The following is a 25,712-nucleotide window of genomic DNA, read 5'->3' as shown; positions in this document are numbered from 1 at the left end:
CTCTCCAATAAGGCTCTCCTCTCTCTTGCTCTCTTAGCTAGGTAGTGGAGCTAGGCTAGTTCTCTTTAGCGTGCAAGTCGTCCTCGGGGTCGTTGAGCAATCCTCAACTTCTGGTATGGCTTTGTATCTGACTTGTCAGACTTCTATTCATAATATAGAGTTCTGCCATGGTTGCTTTACTATCTTGATAGTTTATAAATCCATGCTTAGATCGTTCATAGGTTATGCTACGGTCTTCGTTAGGCCAGATGATCCGAGTACGGATAGAGGTTCATTGTGTTTTCGGGCTTGCTCTAGTGTTTTACTCATCCATCCGAAGGGTGGGAGACCTGGGGGCACTAGAGTAGTGACTTTATACACGAGCGTGGTGCTCGGGTATGCGGGATCCTTCAGATATGACCGTGCTCCACGGTGTGACTGGGGTAGACGGCAGGTGGTGACAGCCCTGTCCGTCCGGCGTAACAACGGTGCTGCGTTTAGCGTACTCCCCGACGTTCGGGTTCGGTGTAGGAGTTCATGCAAAGAGGTAACGGGACTGCATGTACTCCGGTGCGGGACCTTCTCCCCGCTATCCCATTTTCCTGGCACCGGCAGTCCTAACCATGATCTAACATGACCCCAGCTTTAGATAGAAGCACTAGGGCACCTAACCTAGCCTAAGCTCCAGCTGACTTGACGTAGGATAGAGTAGTTCTTTATTTTATAGTTTCTCTCCTTTATTCCTTCCTCTTGGAGTGTGGATGTGTGCTGTGTCACATTACCCTTGCTTATTTTTTATCTGTACTTACTCCTGTTAGAGTATTGCCTATTGCTTGAGGCACAATATCATGGTTAATATTGAGTACAATACCTTTGCCGCTGCCGTCCTTTGGGACACAAATAAATGACGATACCCTTACTCTCCGGGTGAAATGCTACAACGGTATATCCATGCGCTTGCGGATCCATCTGTAATCGTATTGATTATACCACGAGAGTGGCACCCCTTGGGTGCAATTGCTAGGATGGGTTCGGCACCCTCATTTCTAGTGATTGCACTAAGGACTGCCAACAGGCATTTCTGGCGCTGTTGCTAAGGATTAACCATTCCTAGTGATTGCGCCAAGAAATGTCAACAAGCATTTATGGCACTGTTGCTAAGGATTAACCATTCCTAGTGATTGCGCTAAGAAATGTCAATAAGCATTTCTGGCGCCGTTACCAGGGACGGCATGTGAACAAAGATATTGTGCTGATATTAACTTAGACCTTGTACTCAAGATATAGTCTTTACTCATTCAGGCTAATGTCACTTTATGTCTTCTTTTATTTTTGATTTGAAAGAAGACAGGGGTAGTGTATGACCGGTTTCTCCCTACCGGAAAACTACACAGACAATCCAGAGAGGCTCGTGAGAAGGGAACGACCTCACGTCGTTCGTCCTCTCGATATCCTCCCGGCACAGGAACCCATTTCGGAAGCTCCACTCGTTCTTGAGGCTATGGCTGAAAAGACTCTCCGCGAGTTCTCCGTCCCCTCCACCAACAATGTGGCCACTGGCCCCAACATCAATGTCGGGGACGTGAACTTCAAGCTCAAATCAAGCCTCATCAACATGGTGCAGGCTAGCCCATTCTGTGGCAAGCCGAATGAGGACGCAAATGCACATTTGTAGAATTTTCTGGAGCTCTGCGACACCATTGTCATATGGGGTGTCACCGCCGACATTGTCAAGCTTCGTCTGTTTCGCTTTTCCCTCCTGGGGAAGGCGAAACAGTGATTTATAAAGAAAAGGACATCAACACCTGGACCAAATGCTCCAAGGCGTTCCTCATAAAATTCTTCCCACTGGGCAATACAAATGCCCTGCGCGGGACAATTTCAAGTTTCCAGCAGACAGGAATGGAATCCATCCCAGAAGCTTGGGAGAGGCTGCAGGAATACATCCTGGCAAGTCCTCATCATGGCATGGACGAGTGGCTCGTCCTGCAAAGCTTCTACAACGGGCTCACAACGACATCTCGAGCCAATATTGATGCCGCTGCTGGAGGAGCCTTCCTCGACCTGACTATCGCCAAAGCAAAAGAATTGGTCGAGAAGATGGTCTCCAATCAGGGGTGGAGCGATGAACGACTCCAACCCCGTACAAAAGGCATGCATACCATCAAAGAGACAGATATGATTGCTGCGAAGCTGGACCTCCTAATCAAGAAGATGGAGGAAGGGAGCAAACAACCGATCCATGCTCCCGTTTACGCCATGGGTTCGCACTTCATGTGCGAAGTCTGCGGTAACGATGGACACTCGGGGAACGACTGCCCTGAAACCCGTGAAGACTATGCTTACCTCAACAACAACGGGTACCATCCACAACAAGGAGGCCAGGGGTGGAACCAGCCACGTCCACCTTTTCAGGGAGGTAATAACAACAATCCTTCTTATAATTCGAATTTCAATTCAAACCAACCTCCCTTGAGAGAACTTGTTCTTGGCCAAGTTAAAATCAACAAAAATATAAATAAAAAGATTTTGGCCAATGACAAATCCTTGGAAAGTTTAAATGTTAAGCTTGAAGCTCTGTCTTCAACTCTTAAAAACCAGTCAAGTTTCAATAAAAAGGTTGAATCTCTTCTTGCTCAAATAGCTGCTTCCGCTCCTGTCTCTGAGAATGTTAAAGCGGTGACCACAAGGGGTGGTAAGTCCACTCGTGATCCACCACACCCTAACCATGCAGGAAATGCACCGGCAACCCAGGAAGAAGAACAACCAACAAATCAAGAAGAAACCAGGGAACCAGAAAAGGGAACGGCACCACAGGATTATATTGAGACCAGTTTCTTGCCATTCCCCACCTGTAACAAGAAGGCAACCGTGGATGAGCAGTTTACCCATTTTGTTGAGATGATCCAGAAGATACATGTTAACGTCCCTCTGCTGGACATAATAAATGTACCGACCTACGCCCGATATATCAAGGACATCATCAAAAACAAACGGCCGCTGTCCACCACAGAAGTTGTCAAGCTCATGGAAGAGCGTAGCGCAGCTATACTCAACTAACCCCCGGAGTAGAAGAAAGATCCAGGATGCCCCACAATCACGTGTTCAATCGGGGCACAACACTTTGGCCGTGCCTTGTGTGACTTAGGAGCAAGTGTCAGCGTGATGCCAAAAGCCGTCTACGACAAGGTAAACTTCGCACACCTCACACCAACCCCAATGCATCTCCAGCTGGTAGACTCCTCGGTACGGTATCCAGAGGGGATTGCAGAAGATGTATCGGTAAAAGTTAGGGACTACTTCATCCCTGTCGATTTCGTGGTGTTGGACATGGACATTTCCAAGGATACACCACTTATTCTAGGAAGACCATTCCTAAGCACTGCGGGGGCACAAATCAATGTTGGATCCGGAGAAATCCACTTCAATATCAACGACAAGGAAGAAAGGTTCCCATTTCAGCCCAAGGTTGAGCAATGCTCTATAATCAAAATCAAGTTTGGGCCAAATTCACGAGGCATACAAGAAGTCGTGGTAACACCACGAAAGAAGGACAACATGGTCAGCCTCGTGAAAGAAGTCATAAAGGAGGGTAAGCATGAACAAGTGGTAATACCAGTCCAGACTACTCCACAACATCAACCCTCCTCATCAAGAGTGAAAAAAGCGAAGAAAGCACAACAATCCGTCACTGCTCCTCCCAGGACGGGTGCTCAATCATAATCAAAGAGGAGTCATGCACGTCGGACTTTAAACGACGTGCCCTTGCCAAAGGTAAATTGGTATTTATCTCATGTGTGTTTCATCCGCTCTTCAACATTTACTTTTCACCTTATTTGTTTTTCTCCACTGCATGTTTGAAATTTTCAAAATTGTTTTCTGCATGTTGGAATTTTTTCTAGCATTTTTCCCTTTTTACAAAAAGACCAAAAATATTTTGAGTTTTAAAATCCTTTGGGAAAAATAATTTGGACATCTTTTTATCAAACTTTTGGCTGTGCACCATATTTCCAAAGTTCATAACCGTTGAGGAAGCATCTAGCCAAAGGGGGGCACCAGGGGACCCACCCTGGGGTCGAACGAGGTCAGCCGACCCAGGACCAACGGCTCCTGGGCCCCACCTTCTCCAACGGCTACTTGACCGTTGTGCCTGGCTCTTCCTCGGGTGTACTCGCCCAAATTCCTTTAAATAGAGGCCGAGAGAGAGGTGATGAGCTCTCATGCTCACTCTCTCCACTCTCACTCCCTCTCACACATTCTTGCTCGGGTTTCCTTTGGATTTTGACTCAAGTTTGATTGCAAGAACACACTCTCTCTCATTTCTTTGCTGCAAGATTGATCACATATTTAGAGGAACAACTTTTGGGTAAGAGTTTCATTTTCATTTCACTAACGTAACCCGAATTGAATTGTTCTCGTTCGTTCTTGTTGCAAGCATGAGAGGTGCAGGGCGGAAAATTTCTGGAGCTCTCAAGAGAATGACGAGATTGGGCTCGTCCCGTTCGCAGGGTGAGTCGAGCTCTCATCATTCCCAAGAAACCTGCACCAACACCGACTACAATGGATTATGAGCAAGACGAACAAGAAGAATAGTTCGAGGAGAAAGTTGAAGAACCGCAAGCCGAGGACATGGAGATAGATGAAGATGATGCACCATACCTCAACTTGCAAGATGACCGCGAGTGTCAAGCCTATGCCATAATCAAGAATCGAAGCATTGGTCATATCAGAGCCTTCGATTCGGACCTTCTCGAAAAAATAGGTATGGACGTTGACTTCGCTCGTGTTTGGCATGCGGTTGGATGGGATGGTTTTGTGCCCGTTGAGGAGAATGGTTCTCGTCTCCTCACCATCCAGTTTCTTTGCACTCTTCGGGAGGTGGACGATGGTGTTTCTTTCCAACTTTTTGGAGTTGAACGCTATTTTAATTGGAGAAATTTCAGTCACCTCCTTGGTTTTAGCGCGCGCTTGCCAGTTTCCCTTGCAAAAGCTTGCCGCGGTTTTGATCGACATGTGTTTTGGGGTTTGATTTCGGGTCAAGCTGTTCATGGCAAGTTTGCACCTCGGTGCAATGACATTCAAAACCCGACTCTTTGTTTCATGCACAAGTGGGTGGCTATCACTCTCTTTCCAAGAGATGATCCACGACCAGTGCGCAACGATGAGTTGATGATATTATACGCCATGGTCAACAAGATCCGAATGTCCCCCGCACAAGCAATGGTTAAGCAATGGCTCACAAATTTTCGGATGATAGATCCTATTGAATGCACTTCTTTGTTTACCCGCATCGCATCAAACATGGGAATCGTAGAAGGGAACCCCGTTCCTTTTATTGAGTAGCCCTGTGTTATGATCGATGAGGCGTACTTGGTTCAAGGCCACACGCTCAAGAAAGGCCCGGATGACAACTTGATTTTCTTTTCACTTGGTTATGCAAATGAAATCCCGTTGCCAAATGCGGGGTATCATTTGTATAAATACCGTTCGCTAACCATCCCTCTTGTTCCACAAGAGGAGAGCCGCCAGCATAGTATTTCTAGTCTTCCTGGCAGGGTTACAGGAAGCAGGGCCAGAAGGGAGGAGTTCATGCAGCAGCAATCTCAGCCTCAACGACAGCAATATGAGGCTGGAGGTTCGTCATGGCAGAGTACCAGCTCCACAGAGTGGGCACGGCAGGCCTCAGGGCACCGGTCCACCAGTTCCAGCTCCAGCGGACCCCCGCGACGTACAGCTTCGTCCAGAGGTTTTGCCACTCTAACTCAGCAGATGGGCGAGCTGAATGTGCGCACCACCAACATCGACGAGTCACTGGGCCAACACATCGAGTCAACACAGAACTGGCAGCAATATACTGGCAAGAGGATCCGCAACTTGGAGCAGCAACAGCAGCAATCCCAGGAGGAGTGGATGGCCTACTACTGTTGGGCTGGGTTTAATCCCAACCAGCAGCAGTGAGCCTGAAGCTAGCTTGGGGGAGGACCCCCATGAGAGGTACCTTGTATCAAACTCTATCTTTACTGCTTTCAAAACCTTGCATGAAACCAAACAAAAATTTGCAAAATTCTAAAAATCCATAAAAATTTGCATAACTAAAATCAAATAAAAATTGGTAAAACCCATAAAAACCCAAAAATATTTACTTGCTTTCCAGTATGTGTAGTGAGCATGTGTAGTTTTTCCTTGTTGAGATGATGAATAGTTGCTCTGTTAGTTCCTTTCTTATGCCTAGTTACAACCTTGTGCTCTGCCTAAGTTTTGAGTTTGGTGGCTAAATTGTTCAAATCTTAAGCTTGAAACTTATGGGTAGCGAAAAGTAGAATTCGAATCTAGGTTGTTGTGGGTTATGATATGGCTGAAAAGAGTTGCTATGATCTTCTCCTACGTGATGCTTGATATCCGGAGTATTTCTTTTCAGAAATACAAAAATAAAATAAAGTTTCTCGGTGATATAAAATTCCTATCCAGAGCCATATGAGTTACAAGTTTGAAAAACCTTTTCTACATATGCAACTTGTCTTCTCATTGAGCTTTGTCAAATTGTTGTTACCCTTTGAGAGAATCACTTCATACGCCCATGATCAAGATCACGTACATGTCCACTCACATGCTATAATTCTACACCAGGAAGATAGCAAGTACATCCCCTATCCATCCACAAATAAAACTCCAAGATGTGCCATGTTATCTCTCTCCAAAGTTATCATCATAATGTATGGGCTATACAAAAAGAAATAAAAGATGCATACCCAAAGAAAGTATGCCACATGCCCACAAGGCATGTCAAAAAGAAAAGAGAAAAGATGCATACCCAAAGAAGGTATGCCACACAACCACAAGGTGTGTCAAAGAGAGAGAGAGAGAGAGAGAGAGAGAGAGAGAGAGAGAGAGAGAGAGAGAAAGCAAAATATAGTCCATACCAAAAACATTACAAGGGAAAGAAAATTCATATAAAGGAGTTCTCATCCATCATCCACCAAAAATATCCACACACTTGCACATCTTGATCAAGGCTTATGACTTGTTTCTCCTTTGGATCCGGTCTTTGACTTAGCGAAATATGAGAAGCAAGTTTGCCATTATATCCTCCATACCTACAGATCCACCAAAAAGAAGCCATTAGAAGTAGGATGGAAAAAGAAAGGCGAATAAAAAGGCATTGGTAAGGAATGAAACACATTGAGCGATCTGAGAGGTCACCCGAGGAACTACAAAATTTCTTTTCAAAAACTTTATAAAACCTCCGGATTGACAGTTGAACAAAGGAGTGGTAAGTGGTACTCTATAAGCCGTTCTGACCCTCAACCGCCAAAGATGAAGATAATTCTATAAGCCCCACAGGAGTAAGGTAAAAGGTGTGAACAAGGCCAACCTATTCAGAATAAAGGTAAGAACACTCGGTTGTGCCTTGGGCATAAGTCAGAAATGCGACATTGTAGCAACTCCTGATCAACAACTTAAGTCTAAAACTTTGCTCGGGACGAGCAAAGGGCTAGCTTGGGGAAGTTGTTGATGGTGCTTAAGTGCCATTTTCACCCGTCAACTATACTCAATAATAAAGGAAAACCACATGCTTTACTCACATATTTGTATCACTAACCTCGCTCCACAGTTGTTTTTGAGTTTTGTACATTTCAGATGAGCAGGAGTGGAATAAGATGAAAACACGCAGCAGACGCCATACAACTACGCACAATATCACATCCGGCGTCACACCCTTACAAAGACGGCCCACATGTCAGAGGAAACAGGGCCTCCACGCAAGATGCACCAGAGGATAAGGATAAGGATCAAAGAATATACCATCCAGCAGAAGATCAGGCAGAGAGGCTGCCAGGTGTGGTCAGTCGACCCCCTGGGTCGGCCGAACCTGGCCTAGTTCCCGTCCAGGTGCACTTCAAGGAGGAGTAGCTGCCAAGGCACCTGATCACCTTCCATATGTGCGTTGGCGGGAAACCAACCTCTAGAGCTATAAATAGGGCCTCTCTCCACCCCCCCATCAACACACACACACACACTTCATTCCATTCTCTCCAAGAAGGCTCTCCTCTCTCTTGCTCTCTTAGCTAGGTAGTGGAGCTAGGCTAGTTCTCTTTAGCGAGCAAGTCGTCCTCGGGGTCATTGAGCAATCCTCGGCTCCTGGTATGGCTTTGTATCCGACATGTCAGACTTCTATTCATAATATAGAGTTCTGCCATGGTTGCTTTACTATCTTGATAGTTTATCAATCCATGCTTAGATCGTTCATAAGTTATGCAATGGTCTTGGTTAGGCCAGATGATCTGGGTACGGATAGAGGTTCGTTGTGCTTTCGGGCTTGCTCTAGTGTTTTACTCATCCATCCGAAGGGTGGGAGACCTGGGGGCACTAGAGTAGTGACTTCATACACGAGCGTGGTGCTCGAATATGTGGGATCCTTCGGATATGACCATGCTCCACGGTGTGACTAGGGTAGACGGCAGGTGGTGACAGTCCTGTCCATCCGGCGTAACAGCTGTGTTGCATTTAGCATACTCCCCGACGTTCGGGTTCGGTGTAGGAGTTCATGCAAAGAGGTAACGGGACTGGATGTACTCCGGTGCGGGACCTTCTCCTCGCTATCCTATTTTCCTGGCACCTGTAGTCCTAACCATGATCTAATGTGACCCCAGCTTTGGATAGAAGCACTAGGACACCTAACCTAGCCTAAGCTCCAGCTGACTTGACGTAGGATAGAGTAGTTCTTTATTTTATAGTTTCTCTCCTTTATTCCTTCCTCTTGGAGTGTGGATGTGTGCTGTGTCACATTACCCTTGCTTATTCTTTATTTGTACGTACCCCTATTAGAGTATTGCCTATTGCTTGAGGCACAATGTCATAGTTAATGTTGAGTACAATACCTTTGCCGCTACCGTCCTTTGGGACACAAATAAATGACGATACCCTTACTCTCTGGGTGAAATGCTACAACGGTATATCCATGCGCTTGCGGATCCATCTGTAATCGTATTGATTATACCATGAGAGTGGCACCCCTTGGTTGCAGTTGCTAGGATGGGTCCGGCGCCCTCATTTCTAGTGATTGCACTAAGGACTGCCAACAGGCATTTCTAGCGCTGTTGCTAAGGATTAACCATTCCTAGTGATTGCGCTAAGAAATGTCAACATGAACCTAAACAGGGAAGACAGGAAAATATTTTGGTGAAGATTGTTCAGTCCTCCAACCACTCAAGACAAGGGATGAAACGTGAAATAAGCCCCATCATTCAGAACATATAGGTATGAGCCAACTTACTCGAAGTACATACGGATAGAGTAATATGCTATGCACAGGGTACCTGCAGAGGGCAAACATTGATGCAACTCCTGATCCACCGAGCCTCAGTATTAAGCTTTGCTCGAGGACGAGCAAAAGTTTAAGCTTGGGGGGTGTTGACGGCCATTATCTCACATTTTGACCGTCAACTTCTCGGAAATAAATTGAGTTTTGCACCATGTTCCATGCATATTTTATTTGATCCTAATAAGTTCCACAAGTTTTGGATGAGTTATGCTTGCAGGAATTCACTGTCCAAAGATGGTCGAAATCAGAGAAAATCCCGGCCACCTGGCACATTCCGTGCCAACCAGCCTGACACCTCCACATACATGGGTCCAATAATTTTACTGGAGCAATGTGACACATTCATAAGGTTCCAGGACAAGGCGAACATCTCATATCCTGTCGGTGGACCTGGAAGGCACAAGGTTCAACCCAAAGACACACATACTAGTGCCAAGATCATCAAATGGGGAAACCACCCATTCCAGAGACAGTGTGGAGCGTTGATATGCAACGTCGGTGAAACGGAGAGCTGAAAGGCTCCGGAGGCAGGCCGCCTGGCCTAACCCAAGCCGCCCAGCCCTAGATTCCAGCATCTGAGGAAGATACCCAAAGAACCGACATCCAGGAGGGATCAGGAGCCGTCCACGGAAGGTCAGTGGCCAGGTGGCACATTCCTAGGCCGGACGGCCTAGGATGGGCCGCCCGGCCCCACCTTGTAGCCTCTAGGCTCCCGACTTCGCGTGGAAGTTAAGCACCGCCTCTACAGTTGCGTGCACCGGGCACTACCTGAATTAACGGCCTTCTACCAACCTTGGAAGCCTATAAATAGCACTCTCCCCCTCACTTGTAAACACACACTCAAAGGAGCAATTCTCTCCTCTCAACTCTAGAGTAGGATAGTAATTGGGAGTTAGAGTCGAGTCGAGCTTGTCTCGGGGATCCGGAGTCCTCATCGGAGCTCGGTATAAGCTCTTGTATCTTTTTCTTTGACTATTTTAATATAAGTTATCTTCTTTATTTACTTGAGTCAGCTTTACTTTCCGCAAGTATTTACCTTTCCAAGTACTAGTACTTGTCTGCGGGAGTAAGTTTTACCTCTAGTTCAGTTTGAGTTCTCTTTCTTTCTTGTCGGAGTTAGTCTTACCGGTTTTCTTGCCCGTACTAGTGCAACTCAAGTTAGTTCACTAGGTTGAGGGGGGTTTCTCTTGAAGGCCTCAAGAGAAATCCTAGTACCGAGAGCAGACGTGGTGTCTGACTCAGTGCTAGCTAGAAAGTGTGTTCCACCCCACGGTACCATAGTGGTAGGCGGCAAGTGGTGACAGCCTTGTCCGTCCCTCGTAGTCCACCACGTTCGGGTGTTTTCATAGCAATAGGATTGCCAAAAGTATGTTGGGCCCCTTCTCACCCCTGTCTGCGCCCTTCGCTTAGGCCGCCGAAGTAAGCTCCTGGTTTCGACATCAAGTTAGAAGCTTAGATTAGTTCTAGTGAGGCTAGCTCAGTAGTTTAGAAGTGTTTCAGGAGTCCTTTCTCGCTCATTGTCCTCCCAGCTGCTACCTCTCTAAGGTATAGAATCTCTTGTGTGTCACATGGTCATAGCTTGGCCATTTATCTCATCAATTATCTGGCTTACCCCTGCTGAATTAGTCGGTCGATAACTTCAGTAAAGGTTGTCACTACAGTTTACGATACACTTTACCATAGTGCTTCCCAGAGGATTTCACGATACCCTGGAATACCCCAAGGTGAAGTGCTACACCGGTGAATTCTGTGCACTTCCAGAATACCTATTCAGATTGAGCATAAGAGACACCAACACTAAGTCGTGCTTTGGGAGAAAAGAAATGATGTATGGATGTGGTTGTATTATTCGTGTCTCATCTTTTAAAAACACATCTATCTCTATCGTATTAAGGACTTGTGGACTTGAGACACTTGCATTGAGTGCTACTGGATGTTTTTATCCTGTTTTAAATGCATAAGAAATGTTTATGATAGTGTGAAATTTTGATGTGATGCTTTTGTTTTCAGCCTTGGACTGTGTTGGCTGTCTCTGACCAGTCTGACCGGTTAGAGGGACCGGTCTAAGCTGTGTAGTGTGCTGGTTTGTGAGGACCGGTCTGACCGGTTTGTGGCAGCAGCACTGCGTAGTTGCTAAATTATTTGGATCCATTCTCATATTGCATCACGGGTTTGTTTATGATGTTTACACACACTTGTTGCACCCCACGGATGCTGAGATTTAGGGGGAGTCTCATTTGTGCTCAATATGTGTAATTTGGCATGTGATGCCAACTTGTGATGAATTCAACTCATTTGCACATATTGAGGGGGAGCTCCAACTAAACCTGAGAGTTCAAAAGTTTTATTGAAAATCTTTTTGTAAGCTTTAATTGGGTTGAAATCAATCACCAAAAGGGGGGAGATTGAAAGCATCTAGGCCCCTAGTGGGTTTTGGTGTATTGATTGACAACACGATTAAAGGACTAACTTGTTTGCATGAGATTATGAGCAGGAATTTAATTAAGAAATTGGTACTAAATGAGATGGCTCATGTGTTGCAAGAAAGTGTGATTATCCCATTGGCATAATGTATACGTGACAAGCAAAACAAGAAAACAAAAGATAGAGCAAGGTATTCATGGTTGATATAAAGGCTCTAATATTTGCGAAGGCTTGTTCGATCTATGATGGGATTCAAAATAACAAGTAAAGGTTTTGTGAATGAGATGTGGTATGCTTTTGCATAGTCTCAAATATGAAAGAACTTGTCATTTGTGATAAATTTTGTTAACAAAAGGAGCAAGCTAGGCAAAAGTGAATGAGACATGAGTTGATACATATATGATGTCTCAAATTAGAAAGCATGCAAATGTGATTGAATCAGGAATTCAAATTGATAAAAAAGATTTCATGCATGACATAAATCAACATAAGTTCAAGATGGACGGCTAGGATAAAGATAGAGGACCGAGAGGCGTGTTTCAAGAGGCTATGCAAGCGACGGCTTGGGGGAGCAAAAAAACCGATATGGGTCAAAGGCCGTAGATTCTAGAGTCATGGAGAGCTCTATGTTGAAGAGTGTCATTATTCAAGTGGAGAAGGTGACTTGTGAATCAATGTTGGAATTCATTCCTATGCAAATTGAAGATTCAAAGTCACTAGCTCAAAGCGGGTATGCTCAAAGAATGAAGATGTTGATACCCTCACGGTATTGATTGAAGAAAGGTCGGCATGATCATAATGCAAAGCCCAAGTGAGAATTGTGATTGTTGTATATTTCATTTATGCACTTGAGTATAGGTATGCCGTAATATCAAGAGGGATGCAACATCAGTAGGTTTAGACAATACCAAAAGTGCTCAAAATAGTCCCTAGAGAGAATAGCCTGCGAGAGAGCTAACACTGAAGAAATCAGAGAGGGACCGGTCTAACCGGTCTAGGCAGGGAGCTACCTCCAACGGCTATAATTCAAACCGACCGGTCTGACCGGTCTAACAATGACAGGGGCAATGAATAGTTTTTGAGAGAGGGATATTTATACCCCATGACTTTACCCATTCGTGGGTGCTAATGCCATTTTATTCAGAACACATTTGAGAGCCTTGTGAGCACTTGGAGAGTCCTCCCCAATATCTCTTTGTGAGAGTTGCTTGATTCAAGTTGAATCCTTGAGTTGGGTTCAGTGAACCAAATCCTAGAGAGCCATTTGAGCAAGAGAGAAACATCCCAAGCTTTGAGCACTTGCAGTTGCGTCGGCCAACTTGATTGAAGCATTTGTTACTCTTGGAGCTTTGGCTCCTAGACGGTTAGGCGTCGTCGGCTAGCTTCCAAGATTGTGATGAGCAGCGGCAAGTTTGTTGCAGCAGTAATTGCGTGCCACGAGGGCACATGATCATATAGTGGAGAGAGGATATAGCTTGACCTTGGGGTCACCATAAGCTTCCTCAATAGAGAGTAGGATTCACACGTGGGTGCACGGGGTGAATTCGAACTTCGGTAAAACAAATCACCGTGTCTCCCTTGCATCATCTTCATTTCGGTTTGATTTACTTACCTTGCATTATAGTCTGTGAGTTTGAATTGTGCTTCCACTCGATCTACTTGGATGTGCCCTACTTGTGTGTAGACAGCTAATTATATTGATAGAAATACTCTACAAGAGCCACACTCCAAGTTTCATATAGGTTCAAGCTCGAGAAGGAGAGTTTTCCCTACTGTTGCCTGTCTGCCTGATCAGACCGGTCTAACCGGTCCAGGCAGCTGACAGCAGGGTTAAGTGCTGAAATTTGAAGAAAAGCCTATTCACCCTCCCCCTCTAGGCTACGACATCATGTGATCAAAATCCTTTCAGTGGATGAGGCGGCGGCATGGGCGGAGAGCGCCTGGAGGCGGTCGGCGACGTGGGCCTGGAGGGCGTACGTCGGCCTGCGAGATCGAGGGCGACGGGGAGGTGCAAAACGCCGCGCCTGGGAACCCTAATATTGATGTTAGATGAATACAATTGTTTTTTTCTTTAAAACAAATATTCATCTCACTATAATGCTAAAATCATACCTCTAACTATACTATCCAGAACATTATTTCTATAATTGTGAATTCACTATGATACCCTTGATCGAAAAAATAGCTACGGAAATTGAATTACCATAAATTTTTAATCCTCTTAGCTTTGGAGGCATTGGGAGGCGTTACGGCATATATGAGCCCACCCACCATACACACATCTAACGGCTCCCAACACCTCCTCATTGACGCCTCCCAACGTCTACTCTCAATTGAGCCCACCAATCATAGACACGTGAAATGCCTCCCAACGCCTCCCCAAGTATCGTAAAAAATATCATTACGTCATGTATATTATTAGTATAAATATAAATTATGATTATATTATATTCTAGCACCTCCACTAGTTTTTTAATAGAATTAGGAGATTGACACAAGGACGTTGAAAACAAACTAACAGATAATAAAAGGTAAATGAACCGCTATTTTTTTTAAAAAAACACACATACACACGAAACAACTCTTTATAAAACAATGCAATGAGTTACGTTGATGGCAGAATGTCGCTAAACCAAGGATCTTTAGGGAATTTTTGAACGAACAAATCTTTTCGGAATTATTCATGAGCTTCAGAAGAAGTGTGTGTTCTGTTTTCTCACGTTCCAAAAAAAACCAGTAAACAACCAGTTGTTTTGTGCCCCACGCACCACGGCTCCACGAACAGTGCCATGCAAGAGATGCGTCCTGAAACAGAAAACGTTTCTTGGTTGGGTAAATTTGCTAGATGACACTCCTGAATATTAATATTTGTTAGTGGATGCCATTTAATTTATCTTTGCTAGGAGACATTATTCAAATACAAATATTTGCTCCATGACACCAAACTAATAACGTAACGATTTCTTAGATTAGAGGGGAGAGAGAAAAGAGTTAATGAATGAAAATACCCTGCAGGCCACCTGTCAGCTTCTTTTTCTTTTTTAGTACCCTATCTTCTCCATGTAATCGCCCCTGTGCCCGCCGTCGCACATCCGCCCATCCACGCGCCGGCCGCTGCGGCACCTCCGCCCGTGCCCTTGCGGCAGCCACCTCGCATCCGCCCGCCCAGCGCTGGTTGTGGCGCGCCTCTAGCCTGCCACTGCAACTCCGCCCGTCCCTCGCCGGCCACACGCGCCACCGCACTGGCTTCCGTGTCACCCACCTCCGGGTGCGGCGCGCTGGCCTTGCGCTGCTTCTCCGCCCGCTCCGCGCTGCCTCGGTTGCACTCGCCCCACCGCTCGTCGCGCCGCCGCGGGCCATGCTCTCCTCCACCAAGCCGAGCCGCTACTCCGCCGGTAGCGCTCGCCCGGCCTCGCACCGCTCCCGCGTCGCCGCGCCGCACGCCGCTCCTGTACCCCGCCAGAGGGCTAGGGGCCGAAGCCCACGTCCGCTCTTCTGCAGGGACCAATCGTGTGGAGTTGGTCGGGCGGCGGCGGCGGCTTCTGCAGGACCTGATTGTTGGCGGCAGCAGCTTCTGCAGGACCACGATGGCGGTGGCGATCTGGTGGCGGCGACGATCTGATTTAGCAAGCTTCTTCACCGGAACTAGGGGTCTCGAGGAGGGTGCCAGGGTAGGCTATTGGGGTGTCGAGGGAGGCGGTGGCGGCGCTCATGGCGTCGGGCCATTCTGGGAGAAGTCAGTTTGCAGGTGGGGCGGGTTGTGGACGTCCGCAAGACGGCAACACTAGCCACAAAGTAATCACGCGGGTTGGTGGCTGTCCACTAATTTTACTAAGCAGCTTGCTAGTATCACGTGGGCTTTGCGGTACATATACAGAACCCGCATAATCCGCAAACAGGCACAGCTAGTCTCTCACACCAAGCACTCAGGCAGCCACCACGAGCCCCACCAACAGCCAGCCAGGTGCCGACAAGCAAGCAGCAGCCGAGCGCACCTGGCAGGCAAAGCTCATCGCAGATTTAGAAATAGGGAATCCCAGCGGCTGCTCCATGGGGCCAATCCCATTCGCAGGGATCTAAATGAGCAGATCCAGCACCCACCTTGGAGGAAGAGAGAGGAATCGGAGGGTGAGCTGGATTGGAGGCTTCAGTTGCCGACGGACAGGGGCAGAGACATCCTGCGCAGCGCGGCTGATGCTGTGGGTGCCGGCTGGAGCAAGAGCAGCAGGAGGTCGTGTGTGCGCTCCCGCCCCTCCGAAAAGACACAAGGAACCGTGGAAGAAGAAGCTGTTGGCGGTCGACGGGGTGACGCTCTGCACAACTACACCACGCTGCTCTTGTCGCTCCCGCCCGCGGCTGCTTCTTCTTCTTGATGGCAGCGTGCTTCTTTGGGATGTGGAACTCGCTGAAGGTGCTGACGATCTGCGCAGGGGGAGGGGTGGTGGGATTGCGGAAGCGAAAGAGAAGCGGAAGGATGGGATTGCGATGTCGATGGTGCCAGCGGGCAGCGGCGACCGTCGCTACTCGCTAGGTTACTCGAGGATGAGGGTTCTTATGCGGGCCTCGCAGGTTTCTTTATTTTGTCCACATGCTTTGGCAGGCTGGCTAGCAATGGGCCACTAGAACTTTGCAGCTGGGCCTCATTAGTCGCAACAGCTATTTTTGCAGGGCGGGTTTGCGGGCTTGTATAAGAACCCGCCCCGCCTGCAACTTGAGGGAGAAGCTGACGGGTGGGGGAGGGGCCCAGCGGACGGTGGGGTTAGAAGTCAGGAGTAATTATGACATTTTGAAATTTTTCTTCCTCCTTCTTAAAAATAATTATTATATTACTTAAGAAGTCTTGTAGCTAATATGCATATTTAAAGAGTGATTAGCAGCGAAGACAAAATTGAGTAGGATCCTGCAGCAAAAAAAACAACATGCGTGACGCGACCAACATGAGTGTCTCGGAGCAAAATTACTTTTTTTTTGTTTAGTTCCTCCGTGAGCCGACACAACCAACAAAAGCTGACACTGTACCTGCTCGTCCCCACTACATGCGTGACGCATCTGCGCGGTGCAACCTCCCTCCAGGGCCCCACCGGATCAGAGCGGCAGAGCAGCGGCAACTGCAGACGAAGCTTGTTCCGATTTGCCAAGCCTAGTTGGACAGTTGGTTGGTACTCCCGTCCCGTCACATCTACGGCAGCGCACAACGCAACGCTAGCATTCCACACCGCGCCGCCGCGGCACTTCGATCTCCATGGCTGGGGAGCACACCCTGGCGCTGTCTCTGACCGGCGGCAGAACCAAGGGGTCGCCAGCAGGGACGACGACGGTGGCGTCGGCTCCGCCGGAGCAGCGGCAGGCGTCGGTTGAGGTCGAGCGCGCGCGTCGCCGGCAGATGTCCAGGCTCTACGCCGAGCTCGGCGCACTGCTCCCCGACCTGCCCCCTCGGGTCCGTCCATGTCCGCGTGATTCTTCCGCACCGGTTCCTCCATTTTTTTTTTTGCCCCCCTCCCCGTTCGTTTCGTTCTTGGCCACGGTCTCCTCACGGGCGCCACGCTGCGCGTGGCCCGGCGACGGCGTGCAGGCGCCCAGGGCGAGGATACTGGAGGAGGCGATCGCGTACGTGGGGGCGCTGCGGGGCACGGTCGCGAAGCTGGAGACGCACCGCGCGGTCGAGCGGGCAGGGCGGCGGACTGCGGCAGACGGGGGTGCCGCCGTCGCTGCCGATGAGGTGCTCGCGGCTAAGAAGGCAACGTGCTTCGCTGCCAGGCTACCGGCGGCGCGGCGACCGGGCGCGCTGACGCGTGTGCTGGAGGTGTTCCGCCGGCATGGGGTGCCCGTTCTGGCGGCGACGGTGACCAGCAACGCCGGCGAGGCCGCCGTCACGGTCACCACGGGGGCAGTGGCGCCGAACGTCGTGGAGGGGATCAAGGCAGATATATCAGCAGAAGCGTAGCGTGATCGGCTAATTTCCATATTTTATTTAGTATCACGAATCGTTGGAAGCATGTGTGCATCATATAACTATCTCGATCTGTCTAGAACAGGCTGCATCTTTCAAAGAAAAGTTTTGAGAAAGAAAGCATCCTCAAGTGCAATTTTGCGAGAATACAAGACAGTATCTGTTGTCTTAAATTCATCTGTTTTACTGAACGTACCTCTGTTGCTGAGTTTGTCTTAAATTCACACGGATCTTTTTTAGGCCAGTCTCAGTGTAAGGATCATCAACACTGTTACCAAGACTGCCACGTCAGGTTAACACTGCCATGACATCACCTCTCTTAGTGCACAGTGTCATTACACAGTTTCATAGATAGATTACAGCATTAAATTGATGAATGGTGGAGTGATCAAATGTGCCATATGAACTATGTAACCATTTGTGAAACAACATGCTAGGATATGGTTTATTTAAATTTAATATCCGTACAATAGACTGATCCATTTTGCATATCGCAAGATAAATAACAAAAAAAAACACAGCAAATATGGTTCAGTTTCTCCAGCCTAAGAAAGGCATACAGGGCACCAGCAAGGCCACCATCTTATTCTCTCCAGTCGAATTCCCCTGGCAAAACAAATCATTACTGATGTGATATATATATATATATATATATATATATATATATATATATATATATATATATATATATATATATATATATATATATATATATATATATATATATGCCAGGACTAATCTCTACCCTGGGTATGGAATAGCTATTCCATACCTGAGCCAGCCCACCCCCACCGTCCGCCGACCGCGCGCCCATGCGCCCCGCACCGGAGCGAGCGCGCCCGGTTTCACCCAATTCTTAAGAGTGTCTGCACCCCGCCATTAATTTTTGAATAAAAACTCAGCATCATGTCGACGTTTGGCTCAGGTAGCATGGCGGCAGGTTGGGGCACGTGCTCTGCGGGATTTATAAAAAAACTAAATTTTCATGGTATGGAGGTTCCGGTCAAGATGTAACAATATTCCAGTTTTGGGGGATTATTTTCCGGTCATGGCACAAATGTCAGGGCCAATTGAAAAGCAAATTGTTGGTATTGGCTGGTGAATGCGTCAAGTCTTTATTAAACTAAATGTTCTTTACATCAGGAACTATGAGACAACATAAAATGTGATTCAGGACCACGAGCATACAAGCACCACACATTTTTTTTTCCGAGCCGGTGCATAATTACCATAAACACACAAGGTGGAGTCATATTTGTGTTATCTGCCACTCCGAACTTACATTTTCATAAAGATCTATACAAAGCTCTATACTATATATACCATCCTCTCATAAAACTCAGAATCTATTGTCCAACAGATGCTCTCTGCGAGAAATCCATCAAGTGATGATCAAGGGAAATTTTCCCTAAACATCTAATGGTGATGGGTACTGCCAAAAGATGGCACTGTCAATAGAGATCAGGGTGTCCACCTCAAATCCTGAAAACAACAACAACAAAAAAAAACACTTGAACATGATGGCGTCATTTTTATAGATTGACTTCATAAAGCTATAAAACATTATGGAACAGAAGTTGGAATGAGCAAGGAGTAACAAAAATAAAGGAACCATTTTTGTTCCTTCTAGGAAGATTTGAACTCAATCAGGGGTACCTTAATATCCTATAGTAAACTGTCAACTAAAAATGCTTGTTAAGAAGGAAAAAAGTCAACACGAATCGAAGGCTCGCAAATAGCAGGGCAAAAGATCCAGCTCAAGATCCCAACTTTGCCTCTACAAAAGAATAGAGTTCACCTCTGATGCCTAGCCAAGCTTGCCGACGAGCACCATGGCACCTAAACAAAAGGCAGCACAGCACAAGATACTTCTACTTCTAGCCAATCTTCCCAGATGATAGATATCCACACCATGGTACCAGCACCAGCAGTTAGCTTCATTACTGCACCAACAACGCCCTGGAAGATTAGGCCCGAAACCAACACTGAGATGCAACAACTCCTGATGTTTCAGATAGCGCAGAAGTGAGATAAACTAAGAGTAGATAAATAAAACAGTCCAGATTCAAGTACCTATGCATCTAAATAGCTGTGCAGAAATAGCAAGCTACAAGGCCAAATGAGATCTGAGCTCAACGTGCTTTCACATGAAAAGAAATAATCCAACTTTCTATCATATATTACTTATCGATATTGCAGTAAAAAGCTGAATTCGTGGTTGTTTGACGAACCTGCATGTGTACTTGATCTCAATTGCAGCAAGATCTATCTGTGCGAATGGAAAATAGAAAAGGAAAAATAGTTTTTTTAGAACGAAAAGGAAAAAGAGTTCTGGAAATAAAATTAAGCTCCTACACATACGAGATCAAGAACAGGCAAGTAGCAGATAAAAAACGCATCTCAACCTGAATGAATCAGGCCAGGGACAAAGCTGCGATGTAGGGATGCATTGTATGCACCTTCATCTGCGCGCCTGTATAGTGTCAGTTCTGTCTATGAGAGTGGAGCATGCCGGTGGTTCCCAGTGCCATTGCCGAGATGGGGGAGGGGGTCTTCAGCGGCGCATGGCCTCGCTATGGCGGCACGGGAGCTGGTGGAGCAGGGCCTCGCCGGGGTGGCACAGGAGCCGGCGGCGCAAGGCCCCGTCGGATCGGCAACACCGGCGCCGGAGTGGCCGCGTTGGCCGGCGGCTGCAGCTTCGCGTCGTCCGCTGCAGGGGCCGTCGCCGCCGCTTGATGCAGCCTGCATGGCCCGCCGTCTCAGCCTGCAAGGTGCGCCGCGCGCCGCCGAGATCCAGGGGGCGGCGGCCGGCACGGGTCCTCCGGGCGGCCGACGCCAGGGAAGCCGGGGCCCTCGCCGCTGGGAGCCGGGGATCACCGCGCGTTGCCAGGAGCCCGGCCCCGTCGCACGCCGCTAGGGTCCTCGACGCCGTCGCACGCCTCCGCCGCCACCGCGCTCCAATGTGCCGCCGCCGCCGGGATCTGGGAGCCATGGCGCTGCCGCTCTCGATCCGCGCCTCTGCATCTCGATCCGCGGACGCCGACGCCGGATCCGGTCGGGGGGCGCGCCGCCGCCGCGGGATCTGGAGACGCCGGGAAGGGGTCTTCAGCGGCGCATGGCCTCGCTATGGCGGCACGGGGGTTGGTGGAGCAGGGCCTCGCCGGGTCGGCGAGGGGGGAACCCCGCCTCACCAGATGGTAGCCGGCAGGAGGCCGGTTCACGACAAATTGGGGAGCAGAAGGGGGTACATCTCCGAACGGCGGCTGCAGCTCGCCGGGGCGGCACGGAAGCTGGCGGCGCAGGGCTTCGCCGGGACTGCGCGAGGGAAGCCCCGCCTCACCAGAGCGTCGATGGCGGCAGGTGGATTCGCGAGAAATTAAAAACTGCCCCCATGATCTATTACGGGGCTGGAACTTGCTGGGAAATAAAAACCAACGCAGAACCATGCATGCGGAGGAGGGGAAAAAACCGGCTGGGAAGGAGCGCTCGGCGCGGGTCGGATCCACGGGTGGCTCGGGCATGGGATAGTTTATTCCATACCCAGGTACTGAATAGATCTACTATATATATATCAGCAGCAGCCAGCACACATCTAACAACTGAACTAAACAAACGAGCACTTAAATTTATACAAGAAGTCAAGTTTCCTCAACAAAAGAATCAACAAATCTGGCAATATTCAACAGAATAATCATCCAAGCTCATTTTGAGCCCATGTGGCAAATAAAAAAAAAGGTACCAGGCTACCAGCACAAAAGCAAGCTTATGCCCGATAGAGCTACCAGCCCATGTAGGGCGAGGGGCTGGGGCTCTGATGGATTGGGGGGAGGGGCGAGAAGATGCAGGCGAGCGTGGCGAGGCGGGAGTTTTGGGCGCGGGAGCGGCGATGGGTTCGCGCGCGGGAGAGGCAAGGGAGGGGGGTTGAGCGCGGGAGCTGCGGAGGATTTTGGGCGCTGGAGGTCCGGCGGTGGAGTGGGGAGCATCGGATCTGGGATGAAGCGAGGAACACGCTCAGTGCTAGGGTCATCGCCGTGTGATGGGCTTGAGAACCGCGCCACGAGCGGGTCATCCTGATGACCCTGGTTCCTTCTCTCTCATCTAAATTTTCATGCCAAATCAACATTTTTGCTGATGTGTCACTGTTATTAATGCTGATGACATCCTCATGACCCCTGCATTGAGACTGGCCTTAGAGTTTAGATAATGGAAGTAGGTTCTGGTATCAACCTCTTGGAACGAAGAGAGGTCAGTCAAATGCTAGTGCTACAAGAGCACAACGGGAGGCACATGAAAACGTATGAAACAATCTACTACTAATAAAAAAACGAAGCACTAAGATGTATCTGCCTCTAGATGTGTCTGTCAACTTCATATGTCAGCCATCCGATCCATATCAGGTCGACCTCTACCATCCAATCCTCCCCACGATCTGCCCTCGCCCCCCGCGCCTCCCCCTCTTCACCGCGCCTCCGACAGTTCCACGCCCGACGCTTTCCTCCCACTACAAGGTTTTCCCCCTATTGCTAGACGTCACAATTGCCAGGCCACTAAATTGGGTGCAATAGCGTGTTGTATTGCACCCACACCAAACGGTGGTGGTAATATGTGGCCCTATTGCAATGCAATTTATTTGTTGCAATTTGTATGACTTTAGTTGCAATAAAAAGCTGCTATAGCAACCATTTATTGGATTTGCGTGGCAAATGGTTGTGGGTGTTGCAACGACGCATTGGCGTGGCATTAGTAATAAGTTCGTTGCAATAATTCAATGCTATTGTAACCAATTTGATTGTGATTACTTTTGCTGTACGCTAATGCAAGGGGAACGTTGTGTTGCAAAGACTATTTGGTGGGGTTGCATGGACGCAACAGCATGTTCATTTTGCCACCCTTTTTGTGCGTTGTAATAAAGTTCAATATCATTGCAATCGGTAGACACTTATTGCCAGGAAAATGTTGTTCGTATCAACAACATGTGCCCTTGTTGCTATACATAGCTGTTTCTGGTGGCCTCGAATACAACTGGATCCATCTCCTTCTCATGTGCGCGCCTTTGTTTGTGGAGCCGAGAGCCGGACTGTTGGGTTCAAAACAACGAGGGGCGACGTCGATCTCGATCGTGACACCACGTTGGCGAGGGAGAAAGCAATCAAGGGCTGCCAGTGCCCTAGGGGGAGGGCGACACACCATCGTTCCTCCAAGGGCACGCGCACAACCATCATCATTGATCTGATCAGCAAGGTACATAGGGTTGCATACACCCAGCTATATATGTCTTTCCTCAAACTATATATCATGCATTTGCATATGCTAGCGTCAATGGTCATTATTGTTTCATGTGTTTGTGTCCTGTGTATTAATGCAGGATAATGTCTTTAATATATAATGAGGATAGAAGTTGGATGCGATTGCCTCGACATGATCCAATGTGGAAGGAGAAATTCCGTGACTTTATTAATATCACATTTGCTGGCACATCGAGAGGTGGAACTGTTGTGTGCCCATTTACTAGATGTCAATGCATGGTATCCGAAGTGCAGTCTAAGGTTTCGAAACATTTGCGTGACAGAGGGTTTGCAGAAAGTTCCATAGAGAATGGCCAAAGTTCTTCAGCTTTAGGTGTCAATGATCCTCATCATGTATTAGTAAATGCAGGAGGCGGCGTCGTGTCTCATGATACAATTTTAGTACAAGATGTGCACAATGAAGGTGGAGCTCCAGATTTTGGATTAGACAATGATGGAGCCCAAGATTTAGGAATTGACAATGAAGAAGGTGAACAAAGTGAGGACCATGCTGCCACTAATACTATGATTCATTCCATCATCAGAGGAGCAACACTTGGGGAAAATCAGTGAAGAACCTGGTATTATAATGAAGAGCCGAATGAACATGCAAAGATTTTTTTTGAAATTATTACAGGAGGCAGAAAAGGAATTATATCCAGGTTGCATAGAGGCTACTAAGGTTTCCTTTATTGTGAGCCTTTTTCAGATAAAGTGCATGTACAATATTACTAACAATGCATTGGAGGCCATACTTAGTCTGTTCGCAGCCATTCTCCCGAAAGGCCATTGTATCCCAGACACAATGGATAAAGTGCAAAGGGTGGTAAGAGATCTAGGCTTGGACTATGTGAAGATACATGCTTGTGATAATGATTGTGTGTTATTTTGGAAGGAAAATGCAGATCTGGATAGTTGTTCCATATGTATACAGTCTAGGTGGAAAAATCTGAATGATGGTGTTGAGAAGGACGCTGCGGATGTTGTTGCTGATGGAATTAATAATAATAAAAAGCGGTTGCCACGTAAGATCCTACGCTACTTTCCTCTTACTCCTAGGCTGCAAAGAATTTATATGTTGAGAGCACATCATCAGAAATGAGATGGCATATCATGTGATAAGTGGGGTTCCACCGGGTCGCAACATCAAGCAGCATTTGTTTATCACAAGATATCCCTACTTCTTTAATCATCTTCTCAAACCTTTGTTTACATCCTTGTGAGCTCTTCACATACTTTGCAACATCCCTAATACTTGTGATACATTGCTCATGGCAAGCAAACCTTCTTGAACTATTAGAATTAAGATGTGCATAACACATCAACAATGAAACATTAGGCCTTCACCTGATAGCAAACACTTGGCTACTAAGTTTTCTTTCAAAGTGCTCACAAAGTTTTTGTTTATAGAAGCATTATCTAGGGTGATTGCAAAGATCTTATTTTTTATGCTCCACTCATTCAAGCACTTGAGCATTGCATTAAACAAATTTCTGCCATCATGAGGTGTTTCTACAAGACAAAACTCTATAATCATTTTATGAGGTTTCCAATTTCTTATAAAATGACAGGTAACACACAAGTAGACTAAGGTTTGCTTCACTACTAGAAAACGGGCCTTGGTCACCGGCTGAGAAAGGCAAAAGGCACCGGTTTCCCAACCGGTGCCCCGCAACCGCGACCATTGGCCTCTACTTAAGACACCGGGTTTTTCAACCGGTGCCTTAGGCCTCCATTGGTACCGGTTGGAAATACCAGCCGGTACCAAAGAGGCTGCCACGCTGACGTAAGGTGGCGGCCCCTTTGGTACCGGTTGGTATTTCCAACCGGTACCAATGACCTTTTCCCTTTTTTCCCAAATCTAGTTTTGTTTGTTCTATTTATTACTGTTTATTCTTTTATAATTGCTAAACGCACTCAAGCTCTACAGTACTCTATGTTCATTGGTTGCTCTACAGTACTCTACGTTCATTGGTAGTTCGTGTTTGTTTTCAGAGAATATTTGAAACTAACTAAAAGTGAAATGCGAGCATATAATTAAGCTAATTGCATGAACTAATATATTTACAAATTTACAATCATCAAGGCATAATGTTTAAAAATATTTACAAATGTACAAGTCATGTTAGCTGTCCAACTACTAGTCCCCTCAGGATGTCGATGAAAGTCCTCTATCGATGTGACCGTCGTGGTAGAACTCGCCTCTAGGATCCAAGATCTCGTTCAAAATGAATCCGGCGAGCTGCTCGCACACGGCGTTGATCCGATCAGTAGAGTAACATTCATCCCCCATTTGAGACATCTATCATTTAGGAAAAAAGCATTAACATTATGTGCGTTAGTACAATTATGAAAATACTAGTGAACGGTTTGGACGTACTCTCGTTTCTTCATCAGTAGCCTTCCCGCATGGAGTCATGATGTGCAAGTAGTCGCATACGTAGTACCCGCACCAATCAGTTCCTTGTTGTTGTCTCACACACTTAAGGAGAAACAAATAAATTACTCAATTTAGAACAATTTGGGATTATATACTTAACTAAACAAATCTTTATGAATGAACATACCGGATAATCCATGTTAACGTTCAGTTCGGGCCTCCATTGACCACGTCCTTTGTTATTTTTCACAAAAATTTTCCAAACCCTGCGCTCAAAGTTAAGTTTGATATTCAGGAATTGTTATTAACAGAAAAAAGATTTGATTGTGCAAACTGAACTTACCTGTTCAAGGGGTCTATGATATGTTGGAT

At 47.2% G+C, this 25,712-nt stretch overlaps 1 protein-coding gene, 1 long non-coding RNA gene and 1 other non-coding gene across 4 annotated transcripts; 1 reads left to right on the top strand and 2 right to left on the bottom strand.

Annotated features, from left to right (window-relative positions):
- Positions 1-1,840: 1,840 nt before the first annotated feature.
- LOC120677039 lies at positions 1,841-1,949 on the bottom strand. Its single transcript, XR_005676104.1, has one exon. It is a non-coding gene; the product is annotated as a small nucleolar RNA R71 (small nucleolar RNA).
- A 14,886-nt stretch (positions 1,950-16,835) lies between these two features.
- LOC120675554 lies at positions 16,836-17,886 on the top strand. The gene is made up of 2 exons (XM_039956752.1): positions 16,836-17,162; positions 17,298-17,886. Exons 1-2 carry the CDS (start codon positions 16,968-16,970, stop codon positions 17,667-17,669), a joined length of 567 nt encoding a protein of 188 aa, XP_039812686.1. The 5' UTR covers positions 16,836-16,967; the 3' UTR covers positions 17,670-17,886.
- An 880-nt stretch (positions 17,887-18,766) lies between these two features.
- On the bottom strand, positions 18,767-21,161 carry LOC120676328. Of its 2 annotated transcripts, XR_005675778.1 has the most exons (3): positions 20,081-21,161; positions 19,474-19,944; positions 18,767-19,157 (listed from the first exon to the last, which is right to left on the bottom strand). It is a non-coding gene; the product is annotated as an uncharacterized LOC120676328 (long non-coding RNA). The 2 variants fall into 2 exon arrangements; XR_005675776.1 differs by having other exon boundaries at positions 19,474-21,142.
- Positions 21,162-25,712: the final 4,551 nt, after the last annotated feature.

The sequence above is a fragment of the Panicum virgatum genome, chromosome 5N (assembly GCF_016808335.1).
Source record: "Panicum virgatum strain AP13 chromosome 5N, P.virgatum_v5, whole genome shotgun sequence".
Lineage (NCBI taxonomy): Eukaryota > Viridiplantae > Streptophyta > Magnoliopsida > Poales > Poaceae > Panicum > Panicum virgatum.
This window is presented reverse-complemented; position numbering and strand designations above follow the sequence as displayed.